The 22,919-nt window shown below is 48.3% G+C and overlaps 8 protein-coding genes across 8 annotated transcripts; 3 read left to right on the top strand and 5 right to left on the bottom strand.

The window, feature by feature from the left end:
- Positions 1–430: 430 nt before the first annotated feature.
- ABOM_011807 (uncharacterized protein) lies at positions 431–1,103 on the top strand (the record flags this gene model as incomplete). Its single annotated transcript, XM_022538935.1, has 4 exons — positions 431–499; positions 696–723; positions 776–939; positions 1,032–1,103. 4 exons carry the CDS (start codon positions 431–433, stop codon positions 1,101–1,103), a joined length of 333 nt encoding a protein of 110 aa, XP_022383103.1.
- Positions 1,104–1,553: 450 nt separating this feature from the next.
- ABOM_011806 (flavin reductase family protein) lies at positions 1,554–2,633 on the bottom strand (the record flags this gene model as incomplete). The annotated part of the gene is made up of 2 exons (XM_022538934.1): positions 1,554–2,529; positions 2,593–2,633. The coding sequence occupies 2 exons, from the start codon at positions 2,631–2,633 to the stop codon at positions 1,554–1,556; spliced, it is 1,017 nt and encodes a 338-aa protein (XP_022383104.1).
- Positions 2,634–3,126: 493 nt separating this feature from the next.
- On the top strand, positions 3,127–3,537 carry ABOM_011805 (uncharacterized protein; the record flags this gene model as incomplete). Its single annotated transcript, XM_022538933.1, has 2 exons — positions 3,127–3,306; positions 3,391–3,537. The coding sequence occupies 2 exons, from the start codon at positions 3,127–3,129 to the stop codon at positions 3,535–3,537; spliced, it is 327 nt and encodes a 108-aa protein (XP_022383101.1).
- A 168-nt stretch (positions 3,538–3,705) lies between these two features.
- ABOM_011804 (uncharacterized protein) lies at positions 3,706–8,086 on the bottom strand (the record flags this gene model as incomplete). Its single annotated transcript, XM_022538932.1, has 9 exons — positions 3,706–4,133; positions 4,193–4,379; positions 4,433–4,608; positions 4,674–4,947; positions 5,009–5,550; positions 5,605–5,739; positions 5,835–6,031; positions 6,841–7,455; positions 7,515–8,086. 9 exons carry the CDS (start codon positions 8,084–8,086, stop codon positions 3,706–3,708), a joined length of 3,126 nt encoding a protein of 1,041 aa, XP_022383102.1.
- A 478-nt stretch (positions 8,087–8,564) lies between these two features.
- ABOM_011803 (L-glutamate gamma-semialdehyde dehydrogenase) lies at positions 8,565–10,389 on the bottom strand (the record flags this gene model as incomplete). Its single annotated transcript, XM_022538931.1, has 3 exons — positions 8,565–10,049; positions 10,106–10,213; positions 10,267–10,389. The coding sequence occupies 3 exons, from the start codon at positions 10,387–10,389 to the stop codon at positions 8,565–8,567; spliced, it is 1,716 nt and encodes a 571-aa protein (XP_022383099.1).
- A 404-nt stretch (positions 10,390–10,793) lies between these two features.
- ABOM_011802 (ATP-binding cassette long-chain fatty acid transporter PXA2) lies at positions 10,794–15,337 on the top strand (the record flags this gene model as incomplete). Its single annotated transcript, XM_022538930.1, has 8 exons — positions 10,794–10,952; positions 11,019–11,325; positions 11,389–11,832; positions 11,895–11,970; positions 13,068–13,518; positions 13,593–14,229; positions 14,284–15,181; positions 15,259–15,337. The coding sequence occupies 8 exons, from the start codon at positions 10,794–10,796 to the stop codon at positions 15,335–15,337; spliced, it is 3,051 nt and encodes a 1,016-aa protein (XP_022383100.1).
- A 683-nt stretch (positions 15,338–16,020) lies between these two features.
- On the bottom strand, positions 16,021–19,087 carry glpV (glycogen phosphorylase; the record flags this gene model as incomplete). Its single annotated transcript, XM_022538929.1, has 8 exons — positions 16,021–16,428; positions 16,499–18,264; positions 18,318–18,395; positions 18,462–18,565; positions 18,627–18,688; positions 18,740–18,775; positions 18,845–18,857; positions 18,915–19,087. The coding sequence occupies 8 exons, from the start codon at positions 19,085–19,087 to the stop codon at positions 16,021–16,023; spliced, it is 2,640 nt and encodes an 879-aa protein (XP_022383097.1).
- A 1,928-nt stretch (positions 19,088–21,015) lies between these two features.
- Positions 21,016–22,396, bottom strand: gpaB (guanine nucleotide-binding protein subunit alpha gpaB; the record flags this gene model as incomplete). The annotated part of the gene is made up of 6 exons (XM_022538928.1): positions 21,016–21,115; positions 21,189–21,427; positions 21,481–21,610; positions 21,663–21,791; positions 21,852–22,197; positions 22,273–22,396. 6 exons carry the CDS (start codon positions 22,394–22,396, stop codon positions 21,016–21,018), a joined length of 1,068 nt encoding a protein of 355 aa, XP_022383098.1.
- Between the last annotated feature and the right edge of the window lie 523 nt (positions 22,397–22,919).

The raw sequence follows: 22,919 nt of genomic DNA, 5'->3' as shown, positions 1-22,919 counted from the left end.
AAAAAAAAAAAAAAAAAAAAGAAAAAGAAAAAAAGAAAAGAAAAAAAAAAAGCGCTGGCACAGTAAATAGACATTTGGAACAGCGACAACAGTCTGAATCAAACAAAACCAACCTTGTACAATAACCCTAAGTCCTTCTGTCTCCCAAACACCATCGGAGTAACCCTCCGAGCCAAACCCAACCATCGGCATTTAGCACCGACATATTAAATCCAAGGACACAATTTAGATTAGATACATAACAACCCCCTCACCTCCAGCCTGACCACAAAAGACAAGTCACAAGCCAAATCCTCTTATAAACCGAGAATCACTTTCATATTAGTTACTATACGAGATGACCACCCGCCTAGCCCCCAGACTCGCCAGCAGGGCACACCCAATCGGCACACGATTCCTCTCAACAAAGACTAAGACAAGCACAAAGCCAATGCCACCGAAGAAAGAGTTCCTATGCATTATGCCCGATAAGTCTAATGTCCTGGAGCTCAGAAAGAAGGTGAAAGGGTGAGAGGTTTCTACATCTTTATCAATCAGTCAGAGAATGATTAATGGAGCAAGTACTAACAAAGTGTGTACCCAGCGCGCATTACGAAGGCGTCAAATTGTTAGTAGCAGCCGGGAAGCTTGTTGACGGAGGTAAAGCTCTATCCCATCTATTTAACTTGTGGTGATATTAGTAGTATCATCACTAGCTAGCTGGATATATCACCATCCGCTACGGTGGGGGTATTGATTGTGATGATGATGAGAATTCTAAAACAAAACAAACTAGGCGCCATCCTCGAATCCCACGCTGCAGCACACAATGATGTCCAAATCAAAGGTAGTATGGTCGTGTATACCGGCGAGAGCGCAGAAGAGGTCCTTTCCCTTATTCAGAAAGATGTTTATGCTACCAGTGGGGTTTGGGACTTGGAGAAGGTGCAGATTTGGCCGGTGAGTTCTTCCCTCCCCCGTTCCCCCTTTCATTCCCAAAGCTCCCTCCCCCCGGGGGTTTTTGGGGGGCGGTGACTTTCGGGGGTGACTAGAGGTCATTGGAGGGGATTGGTGTTGATGTTGGGTGCTATTTAGTATGTTCCTGCTGTGAGGCAGCCGGTTAGTTGATTGGTTATCAACCTATCCGGGTGGGTGAGTGAGTGGTTGGTAGGGGGTGTTTGTAATGTTGTGGTTTTTGAAAGCATTTTTATTGGTGTGGTGGGTGTTGGAGTCGGGGATCTGATCAGTCGTCAATGCTATTTAGGAGTTTTTCCAGGTCATAATTAGGCTATGTTGTACTTGAGCCCTAGACCATATACAGTCGCTGATGCTTGACGTTGCGAATGGTTCTGGCTTCTGAGATGTACAAGGAAGTAGAGTTGCAATTATTTGTTGGGCTATTCTTGAGTGAGACGTGGCAATAATAATGTAATGTGTTCTCTAATAGCACACTAAAATCTAAATTCTATCTAGAGGAGGGCCCCAAAAGGGAGGAAGAGGGAGAGCGAAAGGGAAAGAGAGAGGACAACACCGTATATACAAAAACCATCTATCCACAAACCTAATCCAGTAGATCAATTCTCCCGCTTACCCTCCAACCTCGCCAACAACTCACTCTTCACCACCTCATTACTCCACTTCGTCCTCGGCCGTTCAAAAGTCGACACAATCCGCCCATAAGAAACACCGCCCAGCTGCGCCACGGGCCTCAATTTATCAAGATCAATATGACTGAAATCCGCATCGGCAGCCCCCTCTTTAACCCAGAACCTCGTCGCCTTGATCAACACCGTAGCAGCAATGCTCATGCCCGGCTGCTGATGATCCGCAAACTCCTTAATATCGATCACCTTGCCCTCGATGCTGAACACGGACTCCTTCACGCGCGACGGCTTAACAGTCGTCGAGGGTGCCTCGTGCAGACCCGAGACATCCCACTCGGAAACACCATACGGCGCATCGATGGAGGTGGCATTAACCGCCTCGATCATGTTCTCGGACACAGTGTTGATCACGCACTCGCCCGTTTCCTTGAGATTGCGGTACGTGTCCTTTACCCGTCCCGGCCGGGATGAGAACCCGACGATGAACATCGGAGGGTCATGATCAATGACCTGGAAGTAACTGAAGGGGGAGAGATTCTTTTGGCCCTTTGCATTGACGGTGCTGAGGAACCCGACTGGGCGGGGCGCGATGGCCGAGACAAGGAGCCTGTAGTTGTTCACTGAGGGCCGGTCTGGCGCGTAGGGGTCTACTTCGTGGTGCTCTTGCGACAGACTAGCGTCGTTGTCTGGTATCCCTTGTCCGTAGGCCCAGGTCGGATAGGGGGATTTGGTGGTTTCGATGGGCTTGGCGTGGTCGAAGTCTGGACGTTGGGCTTCCGTCTCGGCGAAGTTGCCTACGTCTTGTACTATCTTGTAGTTCTTTTGTGCGGTGTTGCTCTCGCTTTCTTTTGTTATTGTTGCTGCTGTTGCTGCCGCTGCCATTGAGGAACTTTGGCGGAGGTTCCGAAGTGGTTGCTGCTTGAGAGCGGTGCGAGCGGGTGTGGCGCTGGTTTACTATTAGTTGTGACTCGGTTGTGGGGGGGCAGAGATGTTATGGTTAGAGGCTTACTATATGGACAGGAAGCGTCCGAGGGTTCGTGATCGTATCATTTTAAGTGCGAAGTCTGGTTTTAGAGTATACTGTATGGGGTTGTTGTTGGAAACCCTGGTTTTTAAGATGTTAAAAAATGAGAAGATGTCGGAGCTATCCTCCGACTGAGCGGTATCCAATCCCGATCACCTCTGGTATAGAAGGGCCGATCCTCCAAAGCGCATAGATATAACCCATTTATGTCATCGCTTTTCTTTGACGCGCTTTGTGATTTCGAAGTCAAACATGTTCTCTCCGCGTGCTATCCGCAGTATATCTTCCCTCAGCCATCTCTTCTACTCTGTTCCGAGCCCAGCCTTTAGAAGTCGATCCATGTGCACCACTGCACCCATGTTTACCTCAGTAACAAGCGTGCAGACCGATAGAGCATATGCCCGTGGGAATAGGTCCTAAATCTACTCAAGTGACACAGGCTAACTGTTGTCTAGCTTTCGCACACTACGTATGTTGCCCAGAGTAAGCCCCTAAGGACTTCGCCAACAATGTTATGAAATGCAGTCCCAAGCAATAAAAGCCGCCGGCCAGGTCTGGCTCTCCGGTCAGATCCCTGCGGACGCGCAAGGTAATCTAGTCAAGGGCTCAACTGTCGAGAAGACCAAAGTCATCATCCAGAATACCAAAGCTATTCTTCAAGAGGCCGGCTCCGGACTGGACCGGGTTGTCAAAGTGGTTGTAAGTGCCCTTTGAGTACGCAAAAGCTTGGATGATCTTCTGTCATCCTCACCGTTATTATGTTAACCTCTTGAGGCACCGTAGGTGTATGTTAGAGACGCCAGTATAATGCCTGACTTTGCCTCTGTGTATGACCCCGCGTTTCCGCATCGTCCGGCACGGTCTATGGTGGAAGTATCCAAATTGCCTGCTGGGGTAGATATTCAGGTGGATTTCATTGCTGTTGTGTAAATATCCTCCTTTCCACGCCAAACTGAACGTTGCTGCTATATAATACGGTGGCTACCTGTCGGATTGTAAGCCGGACAAAGTGAAGTTATTAAAGGGGTTTCATTTCTGTCGGATTTCAGTATGAAATCATGGCAGTGTATTCTTTATTTGGGCCGTAAATCCTCTTGCTCAAGCGTCCATAGATTGCATAATACTATCCACGTCCAGTTGGTCTGCTAAATCGAGCAGCTCTCTTGGTGGAAGGCTCACAGAATGGTTGAGCGCCAACAAATCCCATTCAACTTCATCTCCTATATCCACTTGATCCAGCGCATATGTATCATCATTGTTATCTTGGATTTCATCGGAAGTTACTGGAAGCACTGTATGAGTTGCAGATCTCGGTGTTAAGGGTGTCAACATAAGGTCCAGATGCCTCAGCTCCAGTTTCCGGAGTGGTGCCGCTAGATTGCCTTTCGATATGAGCTTTTCGATAACGCAGTCAAGGTTATCGCACCAGGACTCATTCGCAATAAGTGAGGGGGCGATTGAGCGAATCAAGTACAAAACAAAGGCAGATGAAGAAGCGTGCTCGACTTGAAACGGTAAAAATGCATCTGGCGCAATAGGCGTTAGTTAGGGTTGGCGTTGTGCAACAGAAACTGATTTTTCATACCCATCAAGTCATCATCGGCCAACGATCGGAGAGTTTGAAGGATGGTCTGGGCAGAGTCGGCGCAGCATTGCAAGAGGGATGCCACGGGCGGCGACAGACAAATGCCTTGCGACGGCTGTCTCTCTGCACTGTCTATGTGCATATTGAGAGCACACATAACCAAAGGCCGTGTTGTCAGAACCACACACTTGGAATCATTTAGTGTTGAAAGAATGCTCGAGTTATAAGAGGTACACTTACATGATGTTGGGCTAGCATCAGTCTAACTGCCATTTTTGAGCCTCGGCTAATCGTTCCATGAAAACTGCTATCCAGAAACTCCGTGATGTCTTGAGAGAGGTCCGCTAGTGCATGAAGAATAGATTGAATATCTCTGATCAATGCTCCATTAGATGCACTATCCACCCCATATACCGCTATCTCAATTGTGTTAGTAAATCCATATAGAGCCTCGCCTTGGCGGATTGTCAACGGGACTCACTTGTCAATATCTGCGCCATGAGGCGCGCGAGCCGAACATGCAATGTCAGATTGGCATTTTCTACGGAATACGCCACCTCTGCAGGCAACCTGACCGTGATATCCTCATCACGAATTGAGTTTGGTCCTCCCATCAATGCGGAGAACTCTCTATCCAGCATGTATACTACCCAAAAGACAGCTTGACAGCGCTGGGAAAGTTCTGGCCCGCCCAGCTCTTCCGGAACATGCCTGTGTATGCCTTCAATAATACAACAACGTAGAGCCTGCCCAATCTAATAGATAGTGAAGGGATAAGCAGGGGCATCTTTGGCACGAACAAAGTCGGAAACTTACGTGCTGAAATGCTGCTTTTCTCATGTCAATTGACTGAAAGTACAGTGCTGCTAGGCTCAAGGCTTGAATCGAGGTCAAGGGATCCTCGTGTATGCCGGATAGATCTGGCAATAAAGCCATCGCCCTTGATGCATACTGGTGCCCGGTTGGAGACCCAGATGGATTTCTTTGAGTTATGAATGCTTTTCCAAAGGCAAGCACAAGTAGATATTGGGCGAACCAAGACCTACGTGAGGCAGCCTTCGCTGCTGGATCCAGGTAAAATTCGTGTAACTCTTGAAGGTATAGTGTCTCATCAATCAGGAAGGATAAAGAAGCGAGATAGTACTTCGCAGTATTGTAAAGAAAAAGCGCATAGTCCAAAGGCGGTATATTGGTGACATCAGGCGTTTCCTCGGGGGGTACTTGCTTCCATTGCAGCTTGAATGCCATGCCATCCAAATGCCATGGATCTGGTGGAGAGTTCGATTCAGGAACTCGTTTCCCTAAAAGGGCCAGGACGCGACGACAAAAGGACCATGAGGATGACGGGCCCATATACCCTATGTTGCTTGCATCAGCAGTGTAGCAGGTGAGAAGAGGGTTAATAATCTCACAATATCGGCCGTCCGGAGTTGCAGCAAAAGCCCATTCCTTTTTGTCTACAAGTGGATTCTTCGAGAATTCTGAGTCATGGCATACTTGCCTCTCCCCGGTGCCAACCCTTCTTCCAGGATTACGTATGGGAGAGTCTATCTGACGCGGTTAGTTCTCAGGGACCAAGTGAAATACTATAAGCAGAAAGCTTTCATGGCATGTCGAATAACGCAGAACAAAATCTGCTTACCGTCAGACGCCATCTGCCATCCAGCTGTTTGCCGGCCATCCGGTGCCAGGTATGTCGTTACATTGGGAGTCGGGGAAAGGTCTACAGCTTCACTTCTGGTCAAGGGAGGTAGGCCCTGGTGCTCCACCCCGATGGAGGTCGTATACCGCCCGGAAGTTGCACTCCTAGTAATTTGTTCTTCCAACTCTCTCAGATAGCTGGAATTGAGGGATGGCGTGTATTAGTGCGACGATCCTGCTAACGTTGCTCATCCCCTTACCGTTCACTAACAGACACCCTAACCTCCTCCACTGGAAAGTGACAGGATCGATTACTGCGAGTACATCGTGAACAGGGATGTGATCCCGAACACTTCACCTTCATCGACCGACACCGTTCACATCTAGCATATATCTAGTTATTCATCTACCATCCCTACACATGGGGTGAGGAATTCTTGCTCACGCTCGAAGACTTTTCTTCTTCAGTCGTTCGGTTGGAGGCATACCGGGGGCAGGCGCCGAGGTATTGTGAGGACAAAGTGGCGATGAGACTCAACCGCAGAGGTCGGGATGAGTGTCCGACTTTTGTTTTACCATCGGAGCTCATGTGCGGGGTTGCCTTATCAGATTCCCCCTCATTGGCTATTTCTTGCAATATGACGTCATTGTCTATAAGTATCCTAATCCAGTAATCAAATGCGTGACCCGGAGTACCCTAAAAGCTTACGCTTCGATAAAAACAACGGCCAATGCTTACTGGACAACTACTAGATGCTCAATTCCATTCGAATTGTACCCCTTTATGTTGTATCAACTCGTAGTCGATTCACCCAAAGAGCCTCCGCCACAGCTCTTTCCGTATAGCAGCCACCATATGTTGTGTTCTCTCCACGGCACCTCGGTTTTCAATTGCGCGCCGGTGTAAATATCCCATGCACTCAGCCACAGATCCCCATGTTAAACACTTGAAAGTCTTTGGAAGAGACACTTTTGCAGCAGATGACTGATCTAGGGCATGCTCATACCTGTGCAGCAGCTCACAGCTCAGCTCATCCGCCATGCCCTGAATCTGCCCGCACTCGAGTGTAACGGTGGGCTGTCCTGCAAGTATTCGTTCCTGATGCGTGGTGATCGCTTTTGCCGTGCTAGCCGCATTGTGGGTGGCAAGAAAGAGGGCTGCAGGTGGGAACTGCAGATGCTCAACTTCAGCCGGTAGTCGTTGACCAAGCAACATGTCTGCAATCATGTCATATGAACTGTCTGTTTCTTCTTTGGTGTCGTGGATCAAAGCACGATTTTCATGTTCAATATACGCCCCACGCACCAACTTGATCCCAAGCGACCATCCCTCTTGCGCTGCCAGCTTGATATGGTTGTCGACATTCGCCTTCGACCCCTTGAGATAGCCTTGGATTGTATTGTAGACTACGGGCGTCTCCGATCGGTTATGCGTGCGCATCATCTCGATGGCCCATTTATCCAGTCCAGGTTGAAGCATCTGTTGCTCTGCGTCGAGCCAGAGACGTGAGCGTTGTTGTGCGGTTGCGACACAAATCGTGTTCACGGCTTTTGCCACAACCTCGGGCATTGGCTGGCACGCTGCCATGGCATCTACCGAAATCGGTCCGGCGCCCGTCAATCTGCAGGATGGATTGTTAAAAGTCGGAATGGTTCCAGATAGTGGTGCTATTAGACTTACTTTAGGGCGAGAAAATCCCCCGGCTCGAGCATGCGTAGGGTTTCCAAAGTTCCTTCCTTCCACTCCTCGACCATTTCGTAGCACCGGTCACTGTACGTAGCAGAGATAGAGTCTGTTAATGATTGACCATTAGGGTATAATATGACCTCCTTGGAATACCCTAGGATAACACCCTGGTATCCAATCCGCTTGGTGTCCGCTATCGTCCTGGAGACCTCTGTATGATTGGTACCGGCGCAAAAGTGATCATAAACCGTAAGCCGAAGAGCCTTGTTCAGTATGCTATTTCGGTCTGCGTTCAGGAATGGCGATTTTGAGATAGCAAGAATGTTCAGGATAGTTAGGGCTGGTCGTATGAGGATTTTGGAGGACATCAGAGAAGTTAAGACTAAAGACCGTAGCAGGATTCTGGTCGGTAACCTTGCCATTGGTGACACTGCCCGGTATGGCTTGATTTCCGGCTTGGTAACTGGTTCATGGTGGTAGTTCGTATACTTCGGGTATGCCAGCAGTGACTTTCTTCTGCCTGATGCAACCCGGAGGCGCACTGGGAATGTAGACTGAGGAAGCATAGCGATTCGGGGTTAAAGGAGGATGTAATGAACGAAGTTTATGTTTGTATCACACCGAATCTGAGAGATCCAAGTACCAATGTTCATTTGCCTTTGGACATGCTCTTACATATAATAAAACGTCCAACGCCAGTCGGAACACTGTCCCGAGGGCGTGGGCCAACGCATCAATAGAGGACTAAATAATATCCTTCTTCAATCGGGAACATAAAATCTGCTAGACCACTGCAATGTGTGGTGGAGCTAGCCTGATATTGAATAGAGAATGATGTCGCTGTAATTGGCTTGTTGAATACAGATCTGAATTTGTTTTAAACAAATCATTTACTATTACACTTGATTTCCAACAAAGTGGTTTCTGACATGTAGAAGAAAGGCAAAAGGAATGTACGTATACTTGCTATGCTTGGAATTAAGCTTCCCTTCCTGTACTACTGATTGTATTGAATCTCTCAATTTCCTTCATCAACGGTGACATCTAGACCTCGTTAGAAGGATACGCGACCTTCTCTAACGGGACAAATTCCTCCTTGATCGTCCGGGTGCTAACGAATCTTTGCAAATGAGCCATAGTGCCAGTCTTATCATTAGTACCAGAATCTCGGCTACCACCAAATGGCTGCTGAGCAACCGTAGAGCCGGTGCATTTAGTGTTCAGGTAGAGCATCCCAGCAGCATGCTTCAGAGCAGTCTGGGCCTGACGGCTGGCGTACGGATCCTTCGCATAGATGCTGCCAGTAAGGCCATATCTAGAGGTTGTATCAATCAACTTCAAGGTGGCCTCCCACTCAGCATCGGGGTAAACATAAACACCCAGAATCGGTCCGAACAACTCCCGGTTCATGATATCGTGACGCGGATTGGAGGTTTTATAGATGGTGGGATGCACATAGAACCCTTTTTCTTTTGAGGCCTTACCACCAGTAATCAGTTCAAGTTCCAAGTCGGTTTTCGCATCCTCGATGAATTTATTCAATTTGTCGAACGAGCGCTCGTGGATAACAGGGTTAACGAAGTTGCCATAATCTTCGACATCTCCAACCTTCAACGCTTCCGTTTCCCCTTTTAGGTGCCGTTGGAATTCAGGCCAAACTGACTCGGCAACATAGACACGGGAGTTGGCGGAACACTTTTGGCCTTGGTACTCAAAGGCAGCGCGAATGGTATTGAGTGCAGCACTCCTCACGTCGGCAGATGAATGAACTACACCCCAGTTCTTCCCACCGGTCTCACCCACAACACGAGGGTAGGAATTGTAGATGCCTTGTCCAATACCATCACCAATCTTCTTTTGAATACCCTTGAAAGTAGCGGTAGATCCAATAAAAGTCAGAGCACTGAATTCGGGTCTTCTAAGGATGGTATTGGTCACTTCCTCAGCATCGCCAGGCAGGAATTGAATGACATCCTTAGGAAGGCCAGCTTCCAGCAGAATCTCGTGGAGAAGCCAGCTAGCATGAAGGGCCGAATCTGACGGCTTCCAGATGACCACATTTCCAAGCAACGAGGCCGGGCCAACAAGTGTAGCTCCAAGTGCTGTGAAATTGAACGGGGCAATCGCATAAGTGAATCCTTCAAGTGGACGGTATTCAAGTTTATTCCAGTTTCCGTCGGGATGAACTTTAGGTTGTTGAGAGTAAAGAGCCCATGCCTCTTGAACGTAGTAGCGGAAGAAGTCAATGGTCTCCGCCGGGGCATCAATCTCTGCCTGCCATATGTTCTTGCCTTGACCAAGCATCGTCGCAGCGACCATCTCAGAGCGATACTTGCCAGCAATGAGCTCACAAGCACGCAGAAAAATAGCCGCGCGGTCTTCAAACGGAGTGGCCTCCCAAGCAGGTTTGGCCTTGAGCGCCGCATCAACGGCAGCATTTACTTGACCAGGTGTAGCCACTGCATAGTTGGCCACGATATCTTTATGCCGAGAAGGGTTTACTTGGGAGCGGGATTGCTTCGTTTCAACCTATACAAATACACAGATAAGTCTATGAAAATGGCCATTATCAATTGGTTACATACTTCTAATCCATTTATTTTGATTGGAATTGTGGCCGGGAATTCACTCTTCATTTTCTGGATTGTCTCCGACAACTCAGCTCTCTCTGGGGATTCTCTGGCGTAGCTGAGCTAAGGGAATGGTCATTATAGGGCGTCTGTGAGGCTATCTGCTTTTAGCTCACCAACTTCTCATTTTCGAATTTAGGGGGGTGTAAGATAGTCATGTATCTGCGCGCCGTTGAATTGACAAAGCAGCTTTTGAGGCGGTTGAGGCCTGCCGCACGAGTTAGGGTAAGGTACCGCATCACGATAGGAAAACGCCGAAAAGCAAAGACTCAGAAGTGTCTCACTGCAAGCCTGCTATTGTGGGAGGAGATGAAATTACTGGTATCGTAGCCCCGAGTCATTCAGCCTTATGTATAGCCATAGGAAGTAGGCTCATCCCGACCGCCGGAAGGCGATCCCGAATGTTCTATAATCAACGATCTTTACACTGCCACCATTAAAGGATTGAAATCCAGATAAAAGCTGAGGCTTTCGGTGCATCTCTCCGACAGTCATCGGTGAGAAAATTGCCAAGTCAGAGATTCCTAACACGCTAAGATCGGCGCCCGTCAGAAGATGCGGGGTTTGTGGGCGGGATCAACAAATTAGAATGTCAGTTCGACTGTTCTTGCTGAGGAAATGAAGTCATCTCAAACCAACCCTGATGGCCCAACAACGCTTACCAAAGCCAAGATCTACACAAGAGAACCTGGTGACAGTTCGGGGACAGGAATCCCAGGATCTGCCGCAGTCCCTATGGTCACAGAAAGACGTTCAGGAAGCATGTTTAATGCGCTATTTTGTAGACGAGCTTGCACAATGGGTGGGTGCTTGCAGGGCTGAGGAACCAGTCGCTATTCTCCAAAATGAGACTGACGATCTCTCCTAGTTTGATACTTGTGATCCCTCTAAGCATTTTGCTAAAGTTGTTCCCCAACGGGCAGCGAATTGTCCCGCGCTTCTGTATGCGATCTTTTCCGCTTCCGCAAGGCACCTCAGCCGAAGTCAGTATCTACGAACCAACGAGGTATTGTGTTTGGGGAAGAAATTACCTTTTCTTGGGGATGATGCTGCGTTAGAGTATCAAGGTTTGTGTATATCACACCTCATGAATTTGTCTGGGAATCCTGCCGAAGTGGCAGATGAGAACCTCCTAGCAGCAGCGGTAATTCTGCGCTTCTATGAAGAAGTAGATTGTACGTTTCATTACTATTGGCACGCTTTGTGACGGCAGTGGCGGCTGATTTGGTGGGCTTCAGCACCCCTTGTAGGGGCCGACGATGAGACTTACTTGCGAGGAGTGCAAGTATTCCTAAATGCTCAGGGCGCAGCCGCAGTGAGGGACGGTGGTCTCCGGCTGGCTGCATTCTGGGTAGGTATACGCCAGGAATTCCACACCTCGTTCATCAAACAGCGGATCTTCCAATTTGACCTCAGTTGCTGTGATCACTCAACCTATAGGTTACTCGACCAAGCAGATGACCCCACGTGGGCCAATCGAGTCATCCTGCACTGTGCACACACGCTGATGTACTGTTATGACGAGAGGAGTCATACGATGAAGGAATATGAACAGCTCTGGGATTATAATCAAGGGTGGAACCGGATGGCACCACCGACATTCAATCCGATTTATCTTCGACAGCCGGATAAGTCGAAGGACGAGGTGTTTCCAGAGTTGTGGTTTTTGGATGATTGCATCGGTATAAGTCAAAGGCCTTTGCGTTTGCGAGCAGTCAGGAGCTAACACGCCGTAAACTCATAGTGACTGCCATTCAACACTGGCACCTTGCAAGGATTCTACTTACTGCATTCGACCCCAGAGTCCCCCGTCTAGCCGGGTAGGCGAGCAGCAGTCGGACGAAGAGAGGTATGGAATGTGCCAATTCTAGAAGAATTTGCCGCTCATTCATACTCTCAGGCTGAAATCAAAGAAAGCATGTTTATACTCTGTGGCATTGCTCGGTCGAATAAGACAGCCCCTGCTCTTATCACGGCATGCATGGGAGTTTCGATGTGTAAGCCATCTGTTTGGTGAGAGAGCTGTATACATAGCTCTATACTAATGCTTGAGAACAGGTGGAGATCGGATAACGGATCGTTTAGAACAAGAAGCGCTACTCGGTATCTTGACCACGACCGAAGAGACCCACGCCTTATCAACTACCAAGGCACAGGTCCAGCTTCGAGAGGCCTGGGGCTGGACTCATTCCCATGGGGAGTTTCCCAACACAGGATTAGCATAGCTTTGGTGTAGATATGTCAGAGCTTCAAGATCATCACGAGAGTACAGGAGTGTAGTAGAGCAAAAGCCATTGTGGTAGTGGTGGTAGTATTAAGTGTTTCGAAAACAAAGACTCTAGACATACTCTGTCCAAGAACAGCTAGAGTGTCTTCGCGAGTCACGAGACGTGTGGTCGAATCCCGCCCGTGTCATACCTTTTCCTTTTTGCTCTTTTCTCTTATCTTATTGACTATGTCATAGAGTCGTTGTTACTCCTTACATGTCACATTATATTGAACTGTTGTTTTACATCAATAATTGCGATCTTTACCAGAGTGACATGGAGGTGTACTTATGTATGTATGTACGGAGTTAGTATCTATCTACACCAATTTCCATACCGTACCGTACAGAACCAAAGATTCCTCGGCTTCCCCAGAAAGTCGGGGGATGATCCGTTCACATGTCATCCCCCCCGGGGCTCTTCTTGCTCTCTTCACATCATCCCTCTTTCTCTCTCCTCCACTTTCTTTGCCCTATCCATACTCCTCTCCCGGCAACTAAATTATCCCGCTTCATGGCCATGTTATCCCAAGTTGACTCTGGCTGAAATTTAATTCTGCCTGTCTTGGCCGCGGCTTCTTCCTCCCGTCGCGATGCCGCTCAATCGAAACTGCTTCCTCCCGAACGATCAGTTCGGCAAATCCTCTCGAGTCTAACGGCCTTGTACCTGCGCCACCGCACTGGGATTTCGCGCACAGTATATTTGGCTCTCTTCGCGGCTTTAGCAAAGCGCATCCATAATGCCATCTCCGAACAGAAAGCCGCTTCCCAGCAACAAGTGGAGCTGCGGCGACGTCCGGGGACCAGCAGTATCGGGGATGGTGGAGACCGACCGCGGAAGAAAGTTGGGGTCAACCGTGAATTCTTTCGAAATCTTCTTCGATTACTGAAAATAGTGGTTCCCAGCTGGCGGAGCAAAGAGCTGCGGTTGCTGGCTGGCCACAGTGTCTTCCTGGTGCTTCGAACACTACTCAGTTTATATGTCGCTGAACTAGATGGGAGACTGGTCAGTAACTTGGTGAGAGGAAAGGGGAAGGACTTCCTACTGGGTCTTGTGTGGTGGATGATTGTTGCCGTACCAGCAACTTTCACGAATTCCATGGTATGTCGTGCGCTGGTTCTGGTCGGCTCTCAGGCAAGTGAACTACACCAGCTAACATCATCTGATCTTTCTAGCTTTCTTATCACCAATGTAAACTTGCCCTCAGTTACAGGAAGCGCTTAACAGATTACATTCATGACAAGTACTTGAGCAATATGACATTCTACGCGATCTCTGCACTGGATGACCGAGTCAAAAACCCCGATCAACTTATCACGGTAGATGTGTCTCGGTTTTCCGACAGTCTGGCTGAACTATATTCCAACCTAGCCAAACCAGTTCTAGACATGGCGATCTATAATTATTCCCTCTCGAAGAGTGTGGGCGGCGAGGGCCTCTTTATCATGAGCCTATTGGTTCAACTATCAGCTAACGTCATGCGTGCGCTAACACCACCATTCGGAAAATACGTTGCCGATGAAGCCCGCTTGGAAGGCGAATTCCGTTTCCTCCACTCCAGGTTGATCGACTATAGTGAAGAGATTGCCCTATATCACGGTCACGAGGCAGAGAAGGATACTCTAGACAAAGGCTATTTCACGTTAATCAAGCACGTGAATCGCATTTTGCGCAGACGCTTATACCACGGCTTCATGGAGGACTTTGTCATCAAGTATTTCTGGGGAGCCCTGGGATTAATCCTGTGCAGCATCCCAGTTTTCTTCAGAATTCCAGGTCAAATCACTCAGACCATGGGAGACCGTACTGAGAGTATGTAGGGACTCAGGCTGACATCCGAGACTGAGCTAACACCACATTAACTAGGCTTTGTTACGAATAGGCGGATGTTGCTTTCCTCTTCTGATGCCTTTGGTCGCTTGATGTTCTCATACAAAGAGATCTCTGAATTAGCCGGCTACACGGCCCGTGTCTCATCGTTGCTGGAGGTCATGGACGACCTCTTAGCTGGGCGCTTTGAGAAGAAGCTGGTGTCTTCTGCATCGACCGAGGAGAACGCAGCTATTTTGTCTGGTCGGGGAGAGGTCGAGGAGAGCGACTCAATCGAATTCACCAATGTCCCGATCGTCTCGCCTAACGGGGATGTTCTGGTGCGGAAGCTGTCATTTACAGTGCACCCCGGTGATCATCTATTGATTGTTGGCCCGAACGGATGTGGCAAGTCATCTTTGTTTCGGATCCTTGGTGGTCTGTGGCCTGTCTACGGAGGTAAGGTAAAGAAACCTCGATTCGATGAGATCTTTTATATTCCGCAACGACCCTACTTGTCTCGCGGAACACTTCGCCAGCAAGTCATCTACCCAGATGGACTTCGTGAGATGCGTGCCAAGGGCGTTACGGACGACGATCTTTATGATATCCTCTCCATCGTCGAAATCGCATCAGTCGTTGACCGCCCCAACGGCTGGGATGCAGAGGAAGAGTGGCGTGACGTACTCTCCGGTGGACTCCAACAGCGCATCGCCATGGCAAGACTCTTCTATCATCGGCCCAAGTTTGCCATTCTCGATGAATGTACTTCATCAGTTACTCTGGAGATCGAACGGGTCATGTACGAGACTGCCAAGAGGTTAGGCACAACCCTGATGACCGTTTCCCACCGCCGCAGTCTCTGGAAATATCACAAGAAGATCCTGCAGTTCGACGGCCAAGGAGGCTACATCTTCACAGGGCTAGACTGGGAACGGAGACTGAAACTAGAAGAGTAAGCGGCACCTATCCTTGACTATTACCCATTCTCACAATAGCTGTATAACACCGAGACTAACACTATATTTATAGTGAGAAAGAGGAGCTCGATCTTCACCTCAGAGCCGTTCCAGAACTGCAAAGGCGCATGGCCGAATTAAGTGCCTCCTAAACAAATCTTCCGTCTCATTCATATGCTGTTGCACCTTTTTCTAGGGTCTTCCCGAATCACGCAGTTCAATATTCTCCCATCCTCAATTTCCTACTTTACCCCTGAGACATGATACATGAAGCACATTTTTTTCCATGTTGGACATTTAAGCGAATGTAAAGGTGTACGTTTAGTGACTATTAGCATCGTTGTCTATGCTGTGATTTGTTTCATAGATACTTGTTTTTTGCACTAGTTTATTCACTATCTAGTGGACCCAATGAGGATAGGAAATTAGACGAGAACTATAGGTGCAGGCATTCAATCATTCTAGTAAAGTCGTCATCACAATGGGCATTTCTTTCCTCGTTGTCTCTACATACTTCCGTGTTGCTCCGACGGGGAAATGATAGGCACCAGCGAGGAAGAAAAGCTTAGTGGTAAAGAGAGTAAGAATCAAATAGAAGCATACTGTGCTAATGCAGGTATGCAGCTAACAGTCACATAACGGAAACAATTTGTATGCTGAAATTCATCTTGAACGCTTATGATTGTTCAATAATTATAATTAGAACTGACGCAAGTCACAGGCAGGGGTTTAGGCGCATTAAAGACTTGAGCATCAAAACCGAAATATACTGCAAGCATGGGGGAAAGCAAACAGAAAATTTGCAGTTCTGTCTGGATTGAGCGTACGCACTCGGTCAGTCTTTCACAGCAAGAGGCTCTACATTCCAGATTCCATCCGCATATTCGTTGATGACACGGTCAGTGGAGAAAAAGCCCATGCGTGCAACACTGGTAATAGACTTAGCTATCCACTCGTCTTGGTTCCGGAATGCCTCATCAACCATTCCCTGAGTGGTTATATACGAGTTAAAATCGTCAGATACAAGATAGTAGTCACCATGCTCCTCAATGGATGCAATAAGTGCAGAGAAGTCGTTAGCATTGCCGAACGTGCCACTTCGGATGGCATCAAACACCTTGGCAAGCTGAGGGTCGAGTTGAAAGTCACCGTAGTAGTGGCGGTGACGTAGTTCCTCGACATCTTCAGCTAGATTTCCAAAGAGGAAAATGTTTTGTTCGCCGATCTCGCGAGTGATTTCGATCTAAACAAGAGTCACAATAAGTCAATCACAAGGATCAGTTGTAGAGGATGGACGGAGGGGTCAAACATACGTTGGCTCCATCACAGGTTCCAATGATAAGGCCACCATTAAGTACAAACTTCATGTTACTGGTACCACTACCTTCAGTACCAGCAGTTGAGATATGCTCGCTTATATCCGAAGCGGGACAAATTATCTCTGCCTTGCTGACGTTATAGTCCTGAATAAATATTACCTTCAAAAGATCGCCGATCTCTGGATCATTGTTTACGACTGATGCGACATTGTTGACAAGATGAATGACAGTTTTAGCCATCCAGTACCCCGGGGCTGCCTTGCCACCAATAATGGATACTCGTGGCAAGACTTTCTTTCTTTCCTCTAGAGACATGGACTTAATAGTCAGATAGCGATGGATCACACCGAAGATATTGAGTTGCTGGCGCTTATACTCATGGATACGCTTTACCTGGATGTCGAACAAGGCGGTGGGGTTGACACTATAGCCGGTTGCGTCTTTGATATGCTTAGCAAGACGGAGTTTGTTCGCGATCTTGATTTCTGCCCACTCCTTTCGAAAGTTTTTGTCATCAGCAAACGCTTCGAGCTTGTCTAAAAGCGCTAGATCTGTCAGGAAATGGTATCCACCCAGCTTAGTGGCGATCAGGTCCGACAACCGCGGGTTGGCCTGGTGCAGCCAGCGGCGCGGAGTGATCCCGTTGGTGACGTTGGTGAACTTATCAGGTCCATAAATCTGGACAAAGTCCTTGAAGAGAGTTGTCTGTAACAAGTCGGAGTGCAGTTCGGCGACACCATTGACTTTGTGGGATCCGATAATTGCAATATGAGCCATCCGGACCATCTTGGGGTGTGATTCTTCGATGATTGACACCCGCGACAGTAAGTCTCTGTCATTGGGGAATTTCTTCTCTACCGTCTGTAAGAAGAACAAGTTGATATCAAAGATAATCTGCAGGTGTCGTGGGAGCAGCTTTTGCACTAAAGGGACAGACCATTTCTCGAGCGCTTCTGGCAGCACTGTATGGTTGGTATACCCAAAAGTATTGGTCACTATTGTCCAGGCCTCATCCCACGTGAGGCCTTCCAGGTCAACCAGGATGCGTTGTAGCTCGACTATAGCTAGTGTCGGATGCGTATCATTCAGTTGGATTGCTATCTGATCCGGAAATTCTCCCCAAGCTCGCTTCGTCTTCTTGAATCTTCGAACGATGTCATGCAGTGATGCAGCACACCAGAAGTACTGCTGCTTCAGCCTGAGCTCTTTGCCCCTTTCAAGGTTATCGTTTGGATAGAGCACCGCGGAGATCGTTTCTGCGCGCTGCTGTTCCGCCACGGCATTCTCATAATCTCCAGCATTGAACTTCTGGAAGTCAAATTCTCCACTGCTCGCTTTGCTTGACCACAATCGAAGATTGTTCGTGGTAGAAGTTCCATAGCCAGGAATAGGTACGTCGTACGCTACTGCCTGGACAGTTTCACCGTCTTGCCACGAATGAACAGTCTTACCGTTGTCATCTTGATATTTTCTCACCCAGCCATAAAATTGGATATCAACAGCAATCTCATGCCGAGGAAATTCCCAGGGGTTGAAATCGAGCCAATAGTCAGGAACCTCAACTTGGTATCCATCCACAATCTCTTGTTTGAAGATTCCGTATCTGTAACGCAGGCCGTATCCCCAGGCGGGGTAGTTCAGTGTCGCCAAACTATCAAGAAAGCATGCTGCTAGGCGCCCTAAGCCTCCATTTCCGAGGGCAGCATCATGTTCCTGGTCGATAACATCCTCGATCCGGAAGCCGAGATTCTTCAAGCCATCTTAGCTATGCAGTTAGCGATTTGTGGTTATCTTGAGCTTCTATATTGCCTACCCCTAGCCGCGTCCTTCATGCCAACATTGAGCATAGCATTGTCCAACGCTCGGCCCATAAGGAACTCAAGAGAGAGGTCTAGTAGCAGATTAGCATTGCATCCATGGATGTAGAAGATCGAAGGAAATTTCAGGGCACACTTACAATATACCCTCTTCTGGTCTGCAGAACTTTGCCGCTGCTGAGTCTTATTCCAATCGATGATCAGGCGGTCACGGAACGCAAGGGCAGTTCCCGAGTATGCAGCACTGTTGTTGTCATTTAGGAATCTGGAAGGATGCATGGGGGTGGGGCGCTACAAGAACATACAGCTCATCACAATTGTAGAGCGAACGAGCCAAGGTGGTCTCGACGTGGTGGACCAGCTCTTGCTATATCGCGGTTAGGAGTTGTTTCATGTACCTTAGCAAAGCCTCACATACTTCAAACTCATCTTGGGTCGTAAAGCCACTGGCAGACTACAGCCAACATGATTTAGTACGGAAGAGGACCACAACCTCGGATGGCAGTCAGTATGTCCGTCTTACATGCTTTCTCCAGCTAGATACGAAGTCTAATCAGTCAAGGCCAGTCAACCATGGTACACATGCCACTTACGCTTCCCTCAGTGGCTCAGGGATGCTGGCCTCAACACTTTTGATTTCTGCTGGCGCCAAGCCAGTATAAGTCCGTTTGTGTTTTGGGCGGCTAAAGCCAGGGCCAATCGGACCCTGAAGCTCTGATACAGGAGCACCAACCGATGGTTTCCTCTCCCGGCGTGCTTCAGACATGGTTTCCCAAGTAGCAAGATGATACGGAAAGGAGGGGGGCTTGGAAGGTAGGACAGGATCAGGGTGAATGAGCAACGGGCAATTTGAGAGATAGCAATTGATGGAGGGTAGAGGGAGGGGGGATGAAGAGCTACCCAGGCAACTTAAGAAGAGGAGAAATGATGGATGGAGGGGAGGGTTGGCAGCAGACAATGAGACCAGGGAAGAGGGGAAGGAGAGGTCAGAGCTTCAGTTTGTTCTCGAACTGCAGGCACACCCCGTGACGAGACCTCGCAATGGCACCATCAAGAATAAGTGGACATTCAGGTATCAATGGACGATCCTGGCGGAGATTAGGAATAGTGATCGCATTTGATCCCAGTCCGTTGAAAGCGAGGAACCGGTTTCAATCCCTTCCAGATGGCAGTCTACGCCACCCATCGGGGAGGGCTAGACCAGTCGGTTGGTCGTGCCATTGGGGTCCACGGGTTATCCGGAATGGCCCTTCATTTTTCTGTCGTGTCACCGAGTCGGCAATCGATAGAGAGATACAGAGATACAGAGGAACATCTCCATCTCTATAGATAGAATGGAAATGTGTTGGTGGGGAAGATCGACGGTCGTGGTGGACAGTTGATATTTCTGTCCAGTAGAAGTGATGTTTACATCGATGGAGGCGGTTCGGAAAAGTAATGACGCAAACACCATCTGATGGACACTGCGGGGGGGAGAAAGAAACCCTACTACTAGTACTAATTATGCCTACCAACCAACCAACCACCTCTGGAGTAAGGTAACAGTAGCTTCACAGCTCCCACCATCACCGTCCGTGCGGTACTCATCAGACCTCCTGCATGTATGTGCGCTGCCATTACCCACCTAACAACTCGTATATACTCCTCACAGAATCAAGGTCCAGGCCCTACTACAGCCTCTCGCTGACCCACACTTATGTATTTAAATACTTAATTGTCATAACTTTACCTAACTACGGTTAAGAGGCTCCCCCATAAGAAACACTGGTGATTATATAAACTTGGCATAATATTATTCACAAAATCCCGCCCAATCCTTCGACGCTTGATGCCGGTTGATTCTTTGATTCTATCGTGTCTGGGCGTTCTACCATATTCGACCCAATAAGGACGAAAGAAGAACCATGGGCCGGATGTTCCGCACGGCCCCGTGTGGTCAGATCCATCTTCTGGACATTCTTCGCAATGCCGTGTAGTCATCGGCCCACATCTGGGAACATGGAGACACATCCAAACACCAACGATTACTCAACAAAAGAGATGTGGTAAAGTGAAAGAACCAAGTACTAAAACATATTAGAGCGCTGGAAACTGAATGGTATAAGTCGAAAAGATTGCAAGCCAGCCGCCCCAGGAGTCATGGGACCGCTATTAGATGCACAAGGTGAGTTGGGCCAACAAGGGAAGGAAAAAACAGAAGGGGAAATAAAGTAAGAAGGGATGATCTCGAGATGAGAGAGGATATCAAGGACCCTGGCACAAATTATATGCAAGTAGTGCTGAGGCCAACAACTTTTCACTTTGAAACAAGATGCTCATAGAAATCCAGGCCAATCGATACTAAAATGATGCAGATAAATAAGCCACCCCAAAAAATCATACCCCTCTCAAAAAAAGATAAAATAGATGGATAAAAAAAATGAGAACCAAGATAGAGATGACTCCATGCCGCAAAGTCCCAATGACTATGATCCAACCAAGCGCCTAGCATATTAAACTGAAAAGACTAGCACCGTTAACGCCGATGCCTATCCACAAAACACGAGGGAGTATCGGGGGTGAATGACAAGGAAAATAGGATAGAAAGAGCGTCATAGCTGTCGGAAGAAACGTAGCTCGGTCACTCGGCAACTCAACAGGCTCAAAGATCGCGATCTGTCCAACTCGAGATGTCTGCACATAGAGCATTCAAATCTACAAGATACCTGAATCCTTCAAAGCATTTTGTAGAATCGTCTCCTTTACCGCAGCGAATACTAAGCGGATGTTGGTTGTATCGGTGGCTTGTGTCAAGCTGATATGAACAGTAAAGTCAGTTGCATGTCACAGTACAAAGTGTTTTCATTGGGAATTTGCGGGGCGCTCACTGGGGATAGAGGTTCAGATGTGCTCGGTTAACTTGGTTGAACCTCCATAGCAGATATTTGGCAGCGCGGTTCACGTCATTACCGCCGGAGTAATCAGGAAAGTAATTGCTCAAGGGTGACCGAGGGAGCTTTTGGCGGAACAGATCGACCTTATTCAGGAACAGGATTATACTCGTTCGCATGAACCATCGAGAGTTAACTACGGAATCGAACAACACCAGACTCTCCATCATTCGATTCTTTGCAGCAATGTTAGTGGCAAGGCTGGCTATTGACATGCGACAAGGCTTACCTGATTACTCTCTTCCAAAAGCACTTGATCGTACTCGCTCAATGCCACACAGAATATAATGGAGGTGACATTCTCGAAACAATGGATCCACTTCTTTCGCTCGCTGCGCTGGCCACCCACATCAAACATGCTGTACAACGTGTAAGCGACGTCCCAGACACAGACAGGGTGAGTTCTCATACTGTATGCTCAGTTGGCCCATCGTAAACCTAGTTTCATAGATACCGGTAGTCTTCGTTCGGGCGCGAAGCACATCATTTACATTGGGTATGAAATCTGCAGATGAGATTCGCTTTGCTTCCTCAAAAAAGCTAGCAAGATGCTGTCAGTGCATCTTCTTTCCGTACAACCTAGGAAGCGATAGAGCTTACTATGGAGCAGAGTCCATCAAGTAGAACTCGTTCTGATGTTCCAATACTGTGGATGTGCACGGGTCATTCCAGATATACGTTATTGCCTCCCCTACCTTCGTATCCAACGTTGTGTGCGGGTCAGGGTCGATATTGTAGTCTGAAATGTATTGTACGTAGTCACGGACTTTTTGGCTCGAGGGCTCGAGGGAGAACTGGTGATAAGCTCCTACAAGGGACTTGGCGCAATCTAGGAGATTCTTGCAGACCGTCAGGCGATACAACGCCAGCTCCTCCACTGTGTAGCCGTTTTGATGAATGATCTTCATTTGCTTGACAATCGTCGATTTCCCACTTTCTCCGGACCCTGGTTCAGGAATAACATCGCAGTCAGACACGAAAAGAAAGAACGCCATGCTAAGAAAGAACTCCCCGAACGTACCAAGCAGTAGAATCTTGCACTCTCTCCGTAATCGCCTAGAATCCTCCTCCAGCTTGCGATCGATCGCCTGGCTCCTCTTCTTTTGCTCAGGGTCACCCTGCTCTGAGCTTACACACGAACCCATCTCGGATTATATTCTAGACAGCGAACGACTAAACCATGAGCTGCCTGCGGAAGTGAACGGCATCAACCTAACACGGCCCCGACACCTTCGGGTTAGTCGTCACCAATCGGCTCCCCTATAGCTAAGAAGGAATACCGAGGCAATGGGGTGACTAAAAATCAATTAATGATTTAAAATAGACGAGAAAGGGAACGATAATAATATTCGCGATCGACGATAGGAGGCTTGACGAGGAATCGAGGGCGGCGCACAGTAGTAGCGGTACAGCTGGTCTCGGATGAAGGCCTGAGCGACTGCGAGATCCCGGGGGCGGAGATCAGATGCTCGTGACGCAGGAGGTGAAACTAGGGCGATGGAGGACACCGGTGGAAAGGAAGCAGAAGTCCAAGCGCCTTGACCGTACTCAATATGTCTGGGTTAATAAGTTGAGTTAGGATGAGGGGCGACTGGATTAACTGCGGAGCAAGAAGACGTGTGAGACTGACGAGCCGACGCTAAAAAAGGGTAGCAAAGGTCGATCGGG

Source organism: Aspergillus bombycis (assembly GCF_001792695.1).
Source record: "Aspergillus bombycis strain NRRL26010 chromosome Unknown contig00213, whole genome shotgun sequence".
Lineage (NCBI taxonomy): Eukaryota > Fungi > Ascomycota > Eurotiomycetes > Eurotiales > Aspergillaceae > Aspergillus > Aspergillus bombycis.
Note: the sequence above shows the minus strand (reverse complement) of the source record. Positions and strands in the feature narration are given on the sequence as shown.